The sequence below is a fragment of the Vipera ursinii genome, assembly GCF_947247035.1.
Source record: "Vipera ursinii genome assembly, chromosome: 2".
NCBI classification, from domain to species: domain Eukaryota; kingdom Metazoa; phylum Chordata; class Lepidosauria; order Squamata; family Viperidae; genus Vipera; species Vipera ursinii.
The window spans coordinates 178,103,248-178,123,055 of NC_139513.1; the positions used below are offsets into that span (position 1 = coordinate 178,103,248).

The following is a 19,808-nucleotide window of genomic DNA, read 5'->3' on the forward strand; positions in this document are numbered from 1 at the left end:
TATAAGAAGAAAAGGGAAGAGCACACTCAGAGAGTACTGATCTGTAGATCACAAAGAGCATATCAGACAAACAAGAAACCCCAGAAAGGAAGATTTTCCATGGAATTGCTGTAGATAACAATATCATTTTGGCCATACCTCTGACCAGAATTCTCAAGGTACTCATATATTAGAAAATGAAATTGGAGGGAGATCCAAAGGAGAATTTTTCTCGTAATTGGTGATTTAAATCAGTTCTCATATAACTGGATAAAAGACTGATAAGCCTTTTAGAATCCTAGAACAGATGGAAATTTGATGGAGGAGAAATGCCCCTGGCTTTAATCCTAAATATCATCCACATCTGCACAAAATGTGAGTGCTGTGGAACAGTGTCTACAATGACATCAAGTTTAATTTATGTTGAACAAAGTGACTGTTCAAAACCTAGGGGACTGGTAATACAGAAACTGAAATTGAAATCAAGAGGGCCAATGTTTTAACGAGAATGCTCAGTGGTTTCTCAAAAAAAATATTGTTGAATCGATATGGCATGATTAATAACAATTAAAATTAAAGGAGGAAAAACTCTTCAGAAATTAGAACTCTTGTCCAAATGACATAAATAAAACTTTGTATTTCAAGGAAATTGTTTTCCCCCCATTATTCTAGAGAAGGAGTTAATCTTTCCTATTGCATTGGCTTTGCAGCATTGGAGGTTTACTTCTGCCTGGTACTTGTCCTTACCCATTCTCATAGTCACCCACCTACTCAGTGTACTAATAGAACTAATACAGTATGATCATCTCCTCCCACATTCTGGCATCATGTCCCCAAGCATAATGCTGCTTAGCCAGCAGAAGGCTGAGGTTTCTAAGGAATTCATCTCTGCAGAATCCATTGTTACAAAAAGCCATGAATATAAAATCTGGGGGTTCTTTCCATCAGTGCTCAGAATATGTAACTTATGGTAAGACTGGACTTCTGAACAAGATCACACACTGAAAGGTCTCAACTTTTGTGTTTTTCCCCAAAACTGTTCTATGAGCCAATCTTAAAAATGGATTTGATCTATCAAGGAAAATCACTAGAAACCCAAACCAGTCACGCTAAGAAACCCTCTTCTTGCTCCTAGATTCCTTTTCATTCCTGGATCACTAGAATCTTCAAATCAGAATGCAATGATATTAAACTGAAATAATGCCCTTTGTTGAACTTGCTCTGGGTACTGCCAGACTCCTCCCATTATCCTTCCTTTCAGCTGTCCCTCTCAGTTCCGCATCATATAGTTCTATATTGTACATTGCTCCCCTTTCAACTTGGTCATTAAATAGTAAGATGTTTAAAGTTATAAAAGCCATATAGATCCAAAGGGCTAGGTTGGTTTTGGAGTTTTATTGGAGTTTTCTTATTTTTTTAATATGGTGAATGTGTTAGATTTGATTAACAATATCTGCAGGCTTTCCTAACAGTTATATAAATATTGTCTCTGATTTTCATGCAAAGACTAGCCTGTGGAGTAGGAAGAAGCCAGGTTGGATTGGTTGATGATGCTTTGCCAACTTTATGGTCATGTGATAGGATGTTGTTGCCTGCTTTCTGGCCCAAGAAGAAACATTCAAACAGCTGGAGGAAATGAAGAATGAGAATGAAGTGTCCTTGGAACAGCTTAAAGAAGAAAAGGATGCGCTGTTACGTGAATTAGACCATACTAAGTACTCGGGAGAGGCCCGGAAAGTAGGGTGAGTACTTCAACTTGCTTTTCTTTGACTGTGAGATATGCACCTGTGTAATCAGCAGCACATACTGGCCACCAACTTGCAGAATGGTAACCTTTGTTTTCTGCTATCCAGTATGAAGGATGTATAGCAAGTAGCAAACTAAGCAGTGAAAGTTAGGAGCTGAAGTTCATAGGTTCCTTTCTGGAGCCAGGAACTGTTCCTGTTTTGCTCCAGAGCTCAGAACCTGATGAAGGAGTTACATGATCACCTACAAAAGGAAGAAAAGAGGCGTGATGCAACCCAGGCTGAACTGGACAAGGTGAACCGGGTTCTGTTGAATGCCAAGGCTGGCATTGAACATTTGTCTTCCAAAGTTCAGCACATCAAGCTGGTGAGTGTTAAATGATTACTTTTTGCAGTCACCATTTTTTTTAAATTTTAGTTCCATTTATATCCCGCCCTTCTCCGAAGACTCAGGGCGGCTTACAAGCCTATGCCTATGGTTGGGTCTGTCAAATTTTTAATGAAGAACTCCTCTAAGCTGTTTGATACCCAGCTGACACCATGGTTTCCCATTTTCACTGTATTATTTAACATCATGGCTATTTCCCATGTTTTCAAAAGGGAGGGCTGATTGTGTCCTTTCACAGAAGACAGGAGGAATGGAAGAGATGGAGATAGGAGAGGCTAGTGTTTATAATGAACACTACAAAGACCACTAATGTTTGTTGCCTTACTGGAAACAATAACAACTAAAAAGCAATGCATTTGGTGTTTTGTTGTGGTTTTCTTTATGACCCTGAGCAGATTAGTTTTTTTAGCAAATTTATGAATTTTGTGCTATATTGGAACCCAGGCCAGTTAGCAGCGCTTCTTTTTCCTAGGAAGATAGCCACTTTGCTTCCATGGAGTTGGATGAGAAAGCAAGTGAATATGTTCTTGATCTCATGGCTCAAACAGAAGAGAAATTGCTATATTTGGTGGAATTCTTGAAGGGTCGAGACAAGGCAGAGCTTCTTAGGAGAATTGAAGAAGTGGAGGTGAGTCCAGATCAGACTAAAGAGCAACATAGAATTATATTTTCTTAAAAATGTATTATTGTTTTATAAGGATTAATAGAAAAGAATTTATATAGCTCAGGATTGAACTGTAGAGTCCTTGGTGCTCTCTGAGATTAGTTATTTTCTTGCAGATGTGCAAGAAAAGTGCTGCTGAAGTGGATGGAAAAAAGAAAGTAGCATTGTTGCTACTTGTTGCCTAGTCTAGTAACAAAACATCTGGAGCAAACAGCCAACCTTCAACAGCACCAAGGACTCCACAGTTTATGGAGATTCTTTATAGCTATCTGTTCCCCAATTTACCAAGCAGTGAAATTCCAAAAGCAACACTCCAAAATTTAGTTTCTTCTGAATGAGGGGTTATTGGATTTATGGTATCTTTTGTAATATTTTTTTTGTTGAAAAATGACCAAAGAAAACCTTTCCACCAAGCTTCTACAGAGGTTCATGGTGGTCAGTGATCATAGTAGACATTACAACAGTTGGTAGAACTTTTAGTGGCATTCTTTGGCTGTGTGTATGATTCATATAAATATAGTGTCATGGTTCCAATAGATGAAACTCATTAAAGAACTTCAAGGCAAGAATTCTTCCTTAAAGAACATTTTATTCAGGAAACAAAGTATCGGCACTACATAGTTGAACCCAAAACTAGATTCCCTTCCTCCACATACAAAGTAACAAGTTTCAAGCTCCACCCCTACGAAGCAGTCATAAATAATGTTCTCCAATTAGCCCAGAGCGCTTCTCAGCCCGCCAAAACGTTATTGGTTTGTGTCCTTGAGTTCCCACAGAACTGCATTGTTATTATAGCTAGCTGAGCTCAAGCATTTACCCTATCCCCCCTTCAACACCTAATCTCTAAACAGAAGAAAAAGCATGTTAAAAGCAAAGTAAATATGGCTGCAATTTCCATTAGTTGTCAGAGCAGGAACATCCAATGTTACAGCATTGACATCCAGTCCCCCTTTACAAAAAGGATAAATCCTGCAATTCAACCAAACCATAGGTTAGGGTTAGGGTTAGGGTTTATTCAGGTGTTTATCATAGAATTTACGAATGAGCCTATCGGTTTTTACATCGCTAGATTTTACCCAAGTGGCCCCGGATAATGGGTATCCTTTCCACTATACTAAATACTGCAACTTTCCCTTGTAAAGTCTAGAATCAAGAATACGCTTCACTTCATAATGTGTCTGTCCGGCTACCACCAGCGGGCCAGGTGCTTTCTTATGGGGAGTTTGTAGAGTACAACCCCGAAAAGGTTTCAATAGGCTACAGTGGAACACAGGATGGACTTTCCCTAAAAGTCTGGGAAGCTTTAACTCCACCGTAACTGGATTTATGATCCTTACAATGGAGAAGGGAACTGAGGTATTTCGGTCCCAATTTCTTACTAGGCAACTTGAGTCGTAAATATTTTGTGGATAAGTAAACCTTTTCCCCAACCTGGAACGACCTTTGGGGAGCCCTCTTTGTCTGCTTGTTTTTTGTATGTCTCGGAAGCCTTTTTCAGAGCAAGTTTTGTTTTGTCCCAAACCTCTCCCCACCCCTTCACCCACTGGTCAAGAGTTTGGGAAACAGGGTCCCTGAGGATACTCAGCTATTGGGTTGAATTCTTTTCCTGTGGCAATCTTAAAAGACGTAAACCCAGTCCTTCTGTGAACAGTGTTATTATAAGCTACCTCTGCGAAAGGGAGGAGGTTAGTCCAGTTCATTTGCTGATAATCCACATAGCATCTGAAGTACTGCTTCACCATTGAGTTCGCTTTTTCAGCCACCCCATTCCTAGACGGGTGAGAAACCGACAACAGCTCCTACGATGAGTGAATTTAGTTTGAGAAAACCCCTCCAGAATTTGGCCGTAAATTGCACTCCCCTGTCAGAGATTATTTGCTTTGGCTTGCCATGCAGCCTGTAAATGTGCTTAAGAAACATCTTAGCTAGTTTCTGGACCGACAGGAGTCCTTTGCAGGCACTGAAATGAGCCTGCTTCGAAAAAAGATCAATCACAGTCCAAATCACTGTATTTCCTCTATTCTCAGGTAACTCAACTGTAAAATCCATAGCAATTTCTTGCCATGGTTGGGAAGGGTCCACGACCGGTTGTAATAGTCCAGGGGGCTTTCCTGGAATCCTCTTCATGGTGGCACACACCGCACAGCTTTTGATGTAGTTCTCTACATCCCATTTCAAACCTGGCCACCAAAATTGCCGACGAACAAAATGCAGTGTTTTTAAATAGCCGAAGTGTCCAGCTTGCTTTCATGACTGTGCTGGAGAGCATTGAGGCAGAGGGTTTCGGGCAAATACAACTTCCCCCCTTTGTAGGCTAATTTTTCCCTACACATCAGAGTGGCTTGATTGTCCTTGAACCATCGATCATTGAGGAGTTCTTGTTTTAGCTTTCTCATCCCAGGATCGTCGGGATTTGGGACTCTCAAAGATGGGGCTCTTGGCAACGTTAATTGAGATGCAACATGCAGTGTAGGTATGATTGATTCATTAATCTCTTCACACTGACTCTTGTATTGAGGCGATCTAGATAGAGCGCCAGCTAAAAAGTTCCTCCCTCCCGGTATGTACTTCAGGGTGAAGTTAAACGGGTTAAAATACTGCGTCCACTGTACTTGCTTCGGGGAAAGCTTGAGAGGAGTTTTCAGTGCCTCTTAAGTTTTTGTAATCAATCCATACTTTGAAATGGTGAGTCTTTGGGGGTTGCCATTCAATTATGGCTTTCACTATTCCAGGATCCATTTCAATACCCTCACTGGAAATTCTGTAGCCTAAATAATCCAGTCAGGTCTGATAGAGTTCACACATCGACAATTTAACATATAGTTTGGCATTCAATAGTTTCTTTAACACCTCTTGCACTAGTTTCACATTGTCAGCCATATTCTTGCTGTATATCAGGATGTCATCAAGATACACCAAAACCCCTTGTACAAATGATCATGTACAGTTGCAAGAAAAAGTATGTGAACCCTTTGGGATTATGTGGAGTTTTGCATGAATTGGCCATAAAATGTGCTCTAAACGTCATGTAAGTCACAACAATAGAAAAACACAGTCTGCTTAAAATAATACTACACAAACATTAGCTGTTGTCATGTTTTAATTGAACATAACATGTAAACATTCACAGTGCAGGGTGGAAAAAGTATGTGAACCCCTAGCCTAATGACTTCTCCAAGAGCTAATTGGAGCCAGGAGTGAGCCAACCTTGACTCCAATCAGTGTGATGATATTGGATGTGTTGCTGACAGCTGTCCTGCCCTTTAAAAACACACACCTGTTTTGGGTTTACTGGTCTCAAGAAGCACTGTCTGATGTGAACCATGCCTCACAGAAAAGAGCTCTCAGAAGACCTACGATCAAGAATTGTTGACTTGCATGAAGCTGGAAAGGGTTACAAAAGTATCTCCAAAAGCCTTGATGTTCATGTGTCCACGGTAAGACAGACTGTCTACAAATGGAGAAAGTTTAGCACTGTTGCTACTCTCCCTAGGCGTGGTCGTCCTGTAAAAATGACTGCAAGAACACAGTGCATAATGCTTAATGAGGTAAAGAAGAATCCTAGAGTGTCAGCTAAAGACCTACAGAAATCTCTGGCACATTCTAACATTTTTGTTGACACATCTACAATAAGGAAAACATTAAACAAGAATGGAGTACATGGGAGGACACCACGGAGGAAGCCATTGCTGTCCAAAAAAAATATTACAGCACGTTTGAAGTTTGCAAAAGAGCGCCTGGATCTTCCACAGCACTACTGGCAAAATATACTGTGGACAGATGAAACCAAAATTGAGTTGTTTGGGAAAAACACACAACACTATGTGTGGAGAAAAAAAGGCACAGCACACCAATATCAAAACCTCATCCCCACTGTAAACCATGGCGGAGGGAGCATCATGGTTTGGGGCTGCTCTGCTGTCTCAGGGCCTGAACAGATTGTTGTAATTGATGGGAAAATTAATTCCAGAGTTTATCAGGACATTTTGCAGGAAAACGTACAACCATCTGTCCGCCAACTGAAGCTCTGCAGAGGATGGGTGATGCAACTGGACAATGACCCAAAGCATACAAGTAATTCAACAAAACAATGGCTTCAACAGAACAGAATACGCCTTCTGGAGTGGCCCAGTCAGAGTCCTGACCTCAACCCGATTGAAATGCTGTGGCATGACCTTAAGAGAGCGATTCACACCAGACATCCCAAGAATATTGCTACACTGAAACAGTTTTGTGAAGAGGAGTGGTCCAACATTACTCCAGATCGTTGTGCAGGTCTGAACTGCAACTACAGGAAACGTTTGGTTGAGGTTATTGCTGCCAAAGAAGGATCAACCAGTTATTAAGTCCAAAGGTTCACATACTTTTTCCACCCTGCACTGTGAATGTTTCCATCTTATGTTCAATTAAAACATGACAACAGCTAATGTTTGTGTAGTATTATTTTAAGCAGACTGTGTTTTTCTATTGTTGTGACTTACATGACATTTAGAGCGCATTTTATGGCCAATTCATGCAAAACTCCACGTAATCCCAAAGGGTTCACATACTTTTTCTTGCAACTGTAGCACTTGTTTGATCAGCTGCATAAAGACAGCTAGAGCCCCCTGTAGTCCAAATGGCATAACTTTAAACTGGTAGCTGCCCATAGGACAGTTAAAAGTGGTCTTCCATTCATCTTTTCTTATTCGTATATGGTAGTATGCTTCTCTTAGATCTAATTTATTGAAGACGCACCCCTTTGCTAGATGGGTTAGTAGGTCCTTCAGGAGGGGGAGGTGGTACTTGTTTCCTATGCTCACAGCATTTAACCCCTTATAATCCATGCAGAGATGAAGTGACCTGTCTTTTTTATCTTTAAATAACACTGGAGCCCCCACCTGGGATTTAGCCAGCTCAATGAAGCCTCTCCCTAGGTTTTTGTTCACATATTGCTGTAGTTCATCCATTTTGAGGGGGGTCATAGCGTACATTGTCAGCCTTGGGAGTTTAGCCCCCGCTAAAAGTTCAATGGCGCAGTCATTTGGCCAATGGGGTGGCAGGATGTCGCACTCTTTCTCACTAAACACCTCTGCTAAATCCCAGTACTCACTGGGAATGAGTTGTTTGCCCGGCTGGGGAGTGGCAACTATCTTTGCTGATTCGGTAAATGGCTTTGGCCCTCCAGTAATGTCAGCAGACTCAAGAGGGGGTTTGGGCCCTATGGGCAGTCTCACAGTTTTCATCCCCTTTTCCCACCAGATAAAAGGTTTCCACTTGTCTAACCAGGCTAGACCTAAAATCACAGTCATCTTCAGGGCCACCACGAAATGGATGAACTCCCAATGTTCACCTATTTCTAAACGTATAAGTTCTGTCGGATGGGTGACTAAAGTCCCTCCCATTAAGGAGTCATCTGCCTGTTCGAACCTCATGGGCCTGGAGAGCAATCTTGCTCGTATACCCATCATGAGGGCAATTGGCAAACTGATAATGCACTGGGAACATCCTGAGTCCACTAGCACTTTCAGATCCATTTGTACCCCTGTCTTAGGGACTACAAGCTTAGCAGTGAGAGAAAAAGGTGGAACAGGTTGAGTCACCATTGGATCATTCTCCCCTTCATTGGCGCTGTCATAGGAGGGCAGAACGTGGTAGGTCCGGCTTGGGGTCAGCACTCTCCTATGTGGGCGACGTGACCTGGGTAATGGGTTCTTATGTGATCGAGCTTGATTTTTCTTTTGCCGGCTGTTGGGCTGGTTTCTTCCTCACCGGTCGCCCCAATCTACCTCCCTGTTGGGGGTACAGGATCGGACAATTCACCACTCGGTGCCCCTGTTTTCCACACCTGAAGCATTTGATTAGTGGACAGGCAGGTGGCTTAGGGGTTTCCGTGGCCACCTGGTCTGCTCTGGTTTCAGCCCGACTTCTGGAAGGGATGGTTTTTTGTAAGAAGCAAGCTCGACATCCAATCTCACTGCCACCTGATACCACTCTTGCAATTGATCAGGGACAGCCTGGTAGATGCAGGCCTGGGAAAAGTGATCATCTAGCCCCTCCTTGAAGTGATGCACTAGGGATTGCTCAGGCCATCTTTCAATCCAACCTGCTATCTCGCAAAAATCTCATCTACCGTCTTGCTTTATTTTGTGAATTTGTTTCTCTGCTTTGAGGGCTACGGATTGATCCTTGAACCTGGCCCTCAATCAAAGGAGAAAGAAATGGAGATTTTTCAGTTCAGGCGCTTGCTCATTGTACAGATTGTTTAGCCACTCAGATGCTTCCCCTTCCAGATTAGCCATGACAACGTCGACCATAGCAGCTGGATCTGGGTAAAAATTGACAATGTGATTCATGTGGGAGCGTACTTGGTTAAGGAAGAAAATCAGCTTCTCTGGATTGCCATTAAAAGTTGCTTTAAGGGGTGGTGCAATCATGGGGTGCTGTCCCCCCATTGCTGCTGCACTCCTAATGGTTGTTGGCCTTCCTGCAGCAGCTGCTGCACTCCCAATGGCTGTTGACCTCCCAATGGTGGCTGCGGCATTCCCAATTGCTGCAGGCTCCACCAGCGGCTGTTGTGCATTCAGGGGCTGCTCCCACCCCCATTGCTGCTGCATTCTCAATGGTTTTTGACCTTCCGGCAGTGGCAGCAACATCCACAATTGCTGCAGGCCCCTCATCGGCTGCTGTGCGTTCATGGGCTGCTGCCCCCCCCATGGCTGCTGTGCTCCTAATGGTTGTTGACCTCCCGGTGGTGGTTGCAGCATCCCCAATTGCTGTAGGCCCCCCAGCGGCTGCAGTGCCCCAACCTATTGCTGTCTTTCCAACAGATCATGCAGTTGTTGAATTAAATCTCATTGAATGTCCACATTTGGGTCTTCTCCCTGCGCAGGCCTTGGGCTCGGGCGGCACTGACGGTGATGCTCAGGGCTGTGTGACCGATAGTAATGACGGTCAGGGCTCCCACGACACCTGTGACAATCCGGGCTTCGACTATACTGGTGGTGGCTCAGGCTTTGGTAGTGAGGGTGTCGGTCGGGACTGTCATTGTAGTTCCGCCATCTGGCACTATTACGGCAGCGGTGCCTGTTGGGAGATCATGATGATCGACGCCGACCAGTGCTTCTCTGGTGACTGGGGCTCTGGTGTCACGAACAGCGCTCTGGAGTTCTAAAGGGGTGGCGATGACCTGGACTGCCATGTCCCGAGTGGCAGCCAAGACTCTCCTTCCTTACCAGGCTGGAGGTTAGTGCTGGTGGCTTTGAATGCGGGGAAGCTACCCAGTGGGGCTGGGCTTCTCTTAGGCATCTGCCCCACCAGTCATCGTGTTCACTTGCAGGCAAGGAGTGGGAGAGTTGTTCTCCACTTCTCACCTCTAGTCCCTCGAATCTCTCTACTAACTTCTCCACCGATTGGCTGCGGACTGCAGACAGGTACTTCCATTCTCCAGAGTCCTCAATGGCTGCCAATCTCTTGGCTCCCCGACAGTCTGGGGAGTGTGATTCTCAAGAGGTTCCTGCCAGCAAGTCGGCTTCAGGCATTTCGAAGAGCTCATCTTTGGCAGGGTTGCCTCGAGAAGCTTGGAGTCTCCGGTGGGCAAGGTCCACTCCGGGGTCCAGATCAGCTCCTGCATCTTGCCCCCATCTGCAAGGCTTCCAAGCTTTCTTTCTCTGCTGGTGCGATGGCTTGCGCTCCCTCCACTGAGGCAGCAGCCTCGGCTGGGGTGCTAGTTACAGGTGCTTCTTCCTTTTCCATGCTGAGATCTTCCCCATGTCTTTGTCAGCCTACCCCTCAATTTAGGGAAGGTGACCGGAGCTCAGGACCCCCAAGGTGGTCAAGGTAGAAAGGAGTTTTGGGTTAATGACATGGTTCCGATAGATGAAACCCATTAAAGAATTTCAAGGCAAGAATTCTTCCTTAAAGAACATTTTATTCGGGAAAAGTATCAGCACTACATAGTTGAACCCAAAACTAGATTCCCTTCTCCCAGGTACAAAGTAACAAGTTGCAAGTTCCACCCCCATGAAGCAGTCATAAATCACATTCTCCAATTAGCCCGAGCATAGGGTGTCTCCCCAGCTCTTCAGCCCAGCTCCTCAGCCCTCAAAACGTTATCAGTTTGTGTCCTTGAGTTCCCAGGAGCTGCAATGTTATTATGGCTAGCTGAGCTCAAGCATTCACCCCATCCCCCCTTCAACACCTAATCTCTAAACAGAGAAAAAAGCATGTTAAAAGCAAAGAAAAAAAGGCTGCAATTTCCATCAGTTTTCAGAGCAGGAACATCCAATGTTACAGCGTTGACATATAGATTGAAACAGGTCCTGGGACTACTCTTGGCCTGCTCAAGTTTAGATTGAAATTTCTGTACCAACAAGAAAGCTTTCCAGTTTTGAAGGACATTTTTTATTAAATCTCTGGCCCAGTCAAGTGAGATTTTGAGTTTTTCATACAAATTCCATTTTTTAAAAAACAGGCCGTGTTTATATAACACATTTAACATGTGTACTGTTTTAACCCGTTTTCTGAGTTTTCAGGATATATTGAACCATAAATTAATCAAATGGGCTAGGTTTGCATAAAACAATAAAACCACAAAATCAAAGTAAGATTAGAAGTAATTAGGTTTAGCATGTTAGGCAAATACAGCTTCTAGATCTTTCACTGACCTAGTTAAGCATATTTTGTGATTAGCCAATAGATATTTTTGTGATAGGCTAGTTGTAAGCTAATACCAAATGAAAGTAGTCATCCTAGGAAGTACGTGGCTTTATAAAGAATTTTGATGTTGCTTTTTAGCTCAAAACTCAATACCTTACCCAGTAGCTCCTTCTTTCCTATCTTCACTTGTTTGAATAGGATATGCTATACAGTTTCATAAGCTTTAATGCATCTGAATTAGCCCTATTAATTTGGTGAGAAAAATGTAGATCAGAATTGCTGAGCTATCAGGTTTGCTAGCCTCTTTCTCAGTGCACCAACTGTTGTTGCCATCCCCCATGTCTACAATCTAAAGTGCAGTTGTGTTGTTGCAGTTTCATTCTAAACTTGAGAGGAGATTACCTGCCTTCAATACCAGAGTGAAACTTCCCATTGCGCAGAAGCAGGATATGTATTATGGTAAGTAAGCAAGGCAGAGGTTAGGAGGTCAATGTGGCCACAGAACAAAAACTATATGTTGCCTTTTCCATGGCTCTGTATCCAGGGGTTCAACAGGTGGTGGGAGGACAGAATCAAGTTTTATCCAGCAGTTAAAGTTATTTTTTTCTTATGACTCTGGATTGTTTTTCATCTTAGGTTATGCCATGATTGTGGAACTACTGAATAGTTTATACTTTTTTAAAGTATAAATTGCTTGCCTTTATGGCTGTTAAGATAGGCTTGCAAACAAAAAAGAGAAGTGATCTAAAATGTCATTTCTTTTTTTTTATACATTTAATATAATTGTTAACTGCCCTAACATTATTTGGATGGTGTAATTTTCAGTGATGGGAATAGTATCTTAACATTTCTTTTTGACTTTTTCCGTAATGTGAAAAAAACATAAAATTTCACAAAACAGCATATGATGAGCATATTATATAAGGTAGACAGCATGCAAATTTTAGTTTCTTTATTTTTAATCTGAAAATTGATAGTTCAAATTTATCATAGTCTTGCACCAGTTGGTTGTGGTCTTTATTAATTTACTTTTATGACTCCTGTGTAAGTACAAAGTCTTCTAGTTGCCCCGAACTCATGGCCTTGGCTTCACAGACACATTATCTCCTTTAGTTGTAAGACAGCTACAGAGTTGTGGTTTTCTGACTCAGGCCTTCGTTTTATGACAGATTTTACCACTCATGGACCTTATTCTCCTGTCATGGTGGATAATCTTCCTTGGCTTGTGGCACTGTGATATTTTTGGTCTATTTTTATTTATTTGCAGATGAAGAGGACAGTGGGGAGGATGATGCTGATGTGGTGACAAGGGCAGCCCTGAAGCGTCAATCTCAGCAGATCATTGAGGCCAAGACCAAACGTCGCACTCGCTACAGAAAGAAGGATGGGAAGCTGTGATTGCATTCTGTGTAGCCCTATCTTCCTTAGATCCTCCTGTGCTTCAACCTCCTTGGCTATTAAAAGTGCTTCCTAGTTACTGATATCCTGCATAGGCCAGTCCCACATTTTATGACCATCAGTTCTGCAGAACTCAGGAAAAAAATGACCCATTTGTGGATTTGTTCCTTCTCCCTGTACAGAGCATATGTGAACTCAGTGAGCTGAAGCCAGTGTCTAGCTCCTGTTTCCCTGCCTTTTATTTCTCAGCTGTATGAGGAGTGTGGGTTCATCTATGGAGATGTGACCTTGAGGCTTCTGAAGGAGGGAAGGAAAATTTATCTAGTTCCCCATACAAATAATCCAGATTATTTCTCGGAATTTGTAAAATCTGCTGAGCCTAAACTTGACTGATATTGCCACCCCCCAACATTGTATCACAAGGGCGGGTGTCACTTGCTCTGTGACTTTCTCTGTAGATTAGATCACTCTTTGTTTGTTGTGTATGATGCAATAAACCCTGTTCAGGCTGAAATTGCCCATATGTTGTCTGCCTCTGCCAAATTATTTTTTTTTTATTTTAATCCCATTTATATCCCGCCCTTCTCCGAAGACTCAGGGCGGCTTACAAGCTTAGCAGTAGCCTTCATGTATATGTATATGCCTGCTTATTAGGGCTTTCACACACAGCCCAAGCGGCATTATTACAAAGTCAGCTTAATTGCCCCCAACAATCTGGGTCCTCATTTTACCTACCTCGGAAGGATGGAAGGCTGAGTGGGACTCGAACCTGCACTAATTGCAGGCAGCTGGTGTTACTTAAGGAGGCATTAGCCCACTGCTCCACCAAGGCTCATCAATTAAAAGAGATTGCATTCAGAACTGTTTTCAGTGCCCCTGTTCTGTACCAGCCTGCTACCGGCCCTGCAGAAAAGGCAGGGACAACCCCTTTTACAAGAAGGCAAGAGGCTGGAATTACGCCTGCCAAATTTATTGCTACAAAAACAAATAGAACAAGACACAAACCAAGAAACAGGAGCTTTTCAAGCGGTTGCCTTCAGCAAACCAGCCCTCCCACGCATTCCCCCTTAAATACAGTTCAGGGCGTGGCTTCTCTCTGCCTCCTTCCGAGGAGCCCCATTGCATTCCTCTGTTTACTCCTGATTGACTGCCTCCTGTGTCGGGCGTCCTTGAACAGGGCCAGCTGTGGGTCATCTTCATCCACACTGTCAGGCTCACACAGCTGGGTCTGCATTGTGACCAGATGAGAGGGGCCTGGCTGAGGACTCTCATCAAGCTCTTCAACACCCCCCTCCTCCTCCTCCTCTGAGTCATCCGACCCAACTGCCGAACCCACAGGCTGACCCTGAATCACAACAGCCCCAAAGACCAAAGATGGCTCTGTAACCAAGCTCAATAAATGTATGTAATTAGGAATATTGTCCCATGAAAATGGGAAGAAAATATTTTGATTTTTTTAGAACATATTCTTGATGTTTAACTCTGTGCAGCTTCCTCCTGCTCTGTTTCATAAAAACATTCAAATTAGGTTTGCAGACACAATTGTTGATCCCTTTCATATAAAAAGCAGAGGGTAGAGGTTCATTTTAACTTTCCAAATTCATGCATGAGATGATGTGAATTCTTTCATTTTCCCTGCTATACTTCCTCGGGCATCTTTCTTCCACCCTGTTAGAAAACTTTATTTGGCCAAGACACACAAGGAATTTGTCTCTGGTACAGAAGCTCTTGGTGTACATGCAAAGCAGCAAGGTAATAATAATCATAATAATGATACCAAAAAGAGGGAGTAGTAGAAAGGATGAGAAGGGTAATAATAATAATACAGCCATACAACATGGATAAATATACTTAGACATAAGACAATATTGTGAGGATTAGGTGTTCAGCAGAGTGAGAGCATGAGGGAAAAAACTATCTCTAGTTGTTTGGCATGTAATGCCCTATAGTGGTATCCCAAGGGGAGGAGTTGAAATGGTTTATGTGAGGGGTCTATAGATATTTTTTCAGCCCTCCTTCTGACCTGCACAATATACAGGCCTTCTATGGAGGGCAGGCTGGTTGCAATTGATTTTTCTGCAGTTGTAACTGCAGAGTCTGAATCTGTTCTTTTTAATTGCTGCACCAAACCAGACAGTTATAGAAGTATAGATAACAGACTCAATAATTCCACCAGGTCCAATTATAATACCCAGGTCCAAATCCAAAGTAAATAATGATCAAAGTTATTTCAAATAATGCTGTTAAATAAATAGGATAGGGTAGTAGAAAAGATTTAATTGAATAGACCTCTAAACATCAAACATAGCTGCCACAGTTTGGTTTTTAATATTTTAAAACCTAGAGCCATTGTGAATAGGTCAACCTGCAGCCCATACACGTAGAGTGACAAGGAGCCTTGCCTATTCTCACTGACCTATGGATCAGAATAATATTCTAACGAACAGGAAATGGACTGCCAGTTTCTCAGCTGGCTGGAAGAAAGAAGATAACTGGTTCCTACTAGTGACAATAGTAGGAAAAAACCAGTGATGTGCAATTACCCTGCTTCCTTTTAGAGGCTGTGTGAAGGAAAATGTAAATGGTGAATGATGTGAGTAAGATATACATGTCTGGAATGGGCCTACGGTTTTTCAGTCTTTCTCTCCAGTGCTGCAAAGACTTGCCTGCCTTTGACATAAGACAAATTATACTCATCTTTCCCTACTGATAAGTTCTCAAGGCAGCTACTCAAAAGCTTTACAAATCAGAATAAAAAAGTTTCGCATATAAACTAAAATGTGCACTAATGGTGCTACTAAGATCAAGTAACAATTAAAACCTGATAACACGACCAGCAGGTTTTTCTGACAATACAGGCCAAACAGAACCCAGAAGGGAACTCATTGCCTAGCCTGAGAACAACACGAGATCCTTTTCTGCATGCCAGTACATGAGCTCCTGATAGGCAGCTCATCTTCGAAAGGGGTTTCTTGCTAATTTAAGTAGTCAGAAAGATTGGAAATGGGAAAGACTAGTCACTTGAAGCACTAAATTGTGCCTGATGAACAATTGGCAATCAGCAGAGGTGGTTTCTATTTGTTTGTTTATTTATAAAATGTATTGGCCACCCATCTTACCATAGGGTAACTCTGGGCAGCTTACAGTTACATATAAGCTAAAACAAAAAATTAAAAACAAACATTAAAACCAAAGACACATGGGGGTGGAGGGGGGAGGTAGGATCTGTTATTAACCATCTTCATTGCACTGATCCCCCATTGGAACCCCAAGCTGACTGGCACAGCCATGTCTTCAGGCCCTTACAAAAAGATAGGAAGGTTGAGGCCAACCTCACATTGGGGGTGGGGGGGAGATGTTCCAAAGGGCAGGAGCAACAGCAGAGAAGGCCCTCCTCCTGGACCCCACCAGCTGGAATGATCGGGCTGACGGGACCCACAGCACGCCTCCTCTGCTGGCATGAGTGGTACAGGCCAATCCCAGTGGGGTGAGAGGGTCCCTCAAGTAACCTGGACCCATGCCATGAAGGGCTTCAAAGGTGATCACCAGCACCTTGAATTACACCAGGAAGCAGAGTGTTAACCAGTGCAGCTCACAGACCAGTGATGTCACAGGGGACATTCTTGGGAGCCCCAAGCACCAGCTATACTTCTGAATGCTCTTCAAGGATAGACCCATGTAAAGCATATTACAGTAGTCCACTCATGAGATGACTAGTGATTGGTCCAGGAAAGGCCGCAACTGGCACATAACAAAAAGTTGTGCAAAGGCTCTCCTAGCCATGACTGCCACCTCTTCCTCGAACAGGAGTCGTGAGTCCAGGAGAATCCCTAAGTTGCAGACCAGGTTTTTCTGGGCAGTGCCACCCCATCCAAAGTCAAAGATGACAAAGTCCCAGATCCCAGAGCCCTTCAGTCGAAGCCTGTTGTCCTCCAAACAGCCCCCCACAGCCTCCAGGCACCATAAAAGGGTGGCCACAGGATCACTTGGGTCACCAAAAGTGGAAATATAGAGTTGGGTGTCATCAGCATACAATATATACCTCAACTTGTGTTGACAAATGATTTCACTCAGTGGAGAAAGGACTGAGCCTTGTGGTACACCACAGAAAAGTGGCCGAGGGCTGGACCTCTCACTCCCTATCAATACGTGTTGGGACCTGCCACAGAGAAAGGAGCTGAACTAGTGAGAACTATGCTGCCCAGTTCCAGCCCTTGCAGCCAGCCCAAAAGGACACCATGGTTGATGGTATAAAGGCATAATACAATTCCATTACTTAGCAGTAATCTACTTAGTATATTTTGCATCACTTTGTAACTTCCGGACCCTTTTTATGAATACAGTAGCTTCATGCAAAGTATAATGTAAAAGCATGTATCAATTGTTACCAAATCCAAATCTAACCGGATGAAGGAATCATAACAGGAATACCAGGCATAATTGTGGAAAAGCATTCCTTCACATATTAATTCCTGTGAATCCAGATTAAAAGTTGCTCATTCATTTTTTTCTTTTCCTAGAAAAATTGAACCATGATTGAACCAAACAGATTGAATTTCAGCCCCCAAATCTAATTTTCTATTACTAACAGCAGTTACATCTTGTCTAGCCTATTACTGGATTAACTTGGATGGTAAATGCGATAGAGTAGAGTGTTCATTGGCATCAGCAAATCGATGGCATCCCATTCCAACTCTCTGGATAATTTGCCTAAGCAATTTCATGTAGCTGTTGAACAATGTGGAGGACAAGGGGCAGCATAGGTCCCAAAATGTCAAACACGAAAGTCCCCTGGCCTAGCCCAATAAGAAAGACTAGAACTACTGCAAATCACTGCTACAAAGGCCCAATCTCACTAGGCAGTTATATCTTGACTGATATACTACTAAGAGCCAAAACAGTTTTGGTACCATATCCCAGCCAAAAACCTGACTGAGATGGGTTCAGATATTCAATCTAATTTTGATGCCTTTGGAGTTGCAAGTTCATCATCTTCATAACCTTTTCCAGAAATGGAATAAGATATTCCATTGGATATTATTAATTAACTGGATCTTACTCAGGTTGCATTTTTTCACAGATTGAATAAAACCACTTTTATTTTTAAATAATATTTATTTTATTTTAAAACAGCAGTGGCTTTACTCAGTGTGTTGAAAAATGCAATCTATATTTGTCTTTTTTCTGAAAAAGAAAATTTTATATAATGTGCATAAAAAGGCATTTGATAGAACTTTAAATTGCTTTATCATGCAGAGCCTCATCCAAAACTTTGGATTCCTTCAGGATTCTCAATGCAGTTATCAGAGAAACAAATGTGGGGATGAAATGTAATGCATTATGGAATACTGAGGGCTATTTTAGCCACTACACTGAAATAATTTAAACCAACATTCAAAGGAGGGAAAATGCTGAGGAGTTTGAATTATGCTGACTTTGCCAATCTAGTCCTCTGCCTTAAAAGTTTCAACAGCCCCTATCCCATTCCATGCTAAGGACAGTGATTGGTAGATGTTGCCCTGTCAGTTGGGGATGCTTGTGGGAAAAAGAAGGAAACAAAGCTAGGAAAATTCACTAGACCTTCTCCTTAAGGCACTTAGTATATTATAAATAAGAACAGCATCTTGCCTGTAACAGGATAAGTATTGTCAATAGGGACAGCACATTTTATACTGGTATAGTTTCCTACTATCTCAATTATTAGAAGACAGCATTTTAATTTGAAAGTGAGGAACAACTCTTTAGTGATGCAATCAATTACATGTCCACATCAAAGTAAGTCTCAGTCATTTTCTGTATAACTTAATCCCAGTTAAATTTGAGTAGAGTCCATTATTTTTTACATAAGATCACTTCAAATATTTCCACATGGGAAACATTTCTTTCTAATGAAGGGTTCTGGAACAAGGGGAAATTGTTTAGTTTAACTCCGTGGTGGCGAACCTGTGGCACACATGACACAGGTGGCACACAGAGCCCCAGTCCTAGGCCTTCAACTGGGTTTTATAAAACCTTTTCGCTTTAGGCCTTGGCTGCCATGTGCAAAAAAAAAAGTTCAATCAATCAATCAATTTCAACTTCTCGCAGGAAAAAAAAAGATCTTGCAAAGTTGGAATTTATTGATTGAACTTTTTAGTCCCACCCAGTCTGCCATTATCACTACAGCCAATGGGCCACACCCACCTGGCACCCAAGGATACATAAGTGCGTTTTGGGTTGCAGTTTGGGCACTCAGTCTCTAAAAGGTTCGCCATCACTGGTCTAACTGTTGCTTTCTTGCTTTTTATAATCAGCTTTTGCACCAGAGAAATTTCATACAAGCTTGGGAAACATGTACATGGATGGGATATACTGAAGAAGGGAATAAGGGATTGTACAAGAATGATTGATGTCCTTCTTACGATGTAATGGCTCTGTTGTCTGATTTTCATTGGCTAACAAAGTTTATAAAGCAATGCTACCAATTTTCTAATGCGTGGCACTTCTGGACATAACTCTGCCAGAGTTCTGGATTGTGGGCCACCCAGCTGCTTAATTTGATCAAATAAAGTGCTGCTTGATCAAGAAGTCTCTGCTTGGGTTATTTCATTAGATTTATATGGTATCTCAAGGGACTGGGACCTTACATTTCTGGCACACCGAACAGGGACTTCAAAGTTTTTTTTCCAAGGTTGTTTTTCATTAAAACTCCCTGTGAATGAGTTCCGTTGTAAGTCACAACCTTCAGGCATGACATCCAGAAAAACTGATGTGGGCAAAAGATAAGGTCAAGAGCACTCCCAGACCCTTTGTATCTGGTGACTTTTAAATTGGCCAGCCCAGCAAAACTGAGTTTGTCTGAACCCTGAATGTTTAAGGAGACTTTTCTCTCATCCCAGTGAAGGTAGGAGGAGATGAGAACACAGGAGAAACTTGGTAAGTAGAAACAAACATTCTGGAATTAGGGGGAGGTGGGTAGTGCTGTTTGCATACATGAAAGAATGAGATGGAGAATTTC

General features: G+C 42.5%; 1 protein-coding gene across 5 annotated transcripts in view; it reads left to right on the forward strand.

Moving 5' to 3' along the window:
- The window catches only part of ODAD3 (outer dynein arm docking complex subunit 3), a 28,234-nt gene extending 14,883 nt beyond the window's left edge, over positions 1-13,351 (forward strand). For 3 of the 5 annotated variants that reach the window (XM_083354688.1, XM_083354690.1, XM_083354691.1), the window contains 5 exons: positions 1,561-1,721; positions 1,935-2,091; positions 2,585-2,740; positions 11,788-11,872; positions 12,681-13,351. In XM_083354688.1, the coding sequence (XP_083210814.1) occupies positions 1,561-1,721; positions 1,935-2,091; positions 2,585-2,740; positions 11,788-11,872; positions 12,681-12,811 (690 nt within the window). In that variant the 3' untranslated portion in view covers positions 12,812-13,351. The remainder of the gene's footprint in view (positions 1-1,560; positions 1,722-1,934; positions 2,092-2,584; positions 2,741-11,787; positions 11,873-12,680) is intronic. The other 2 variants (XR_014491461.1, XM_083354689.1) reach the window with 2 other exon arrangements.
- Positions 13,352-19,808: the final 6,457 nt, after the last annotated feature.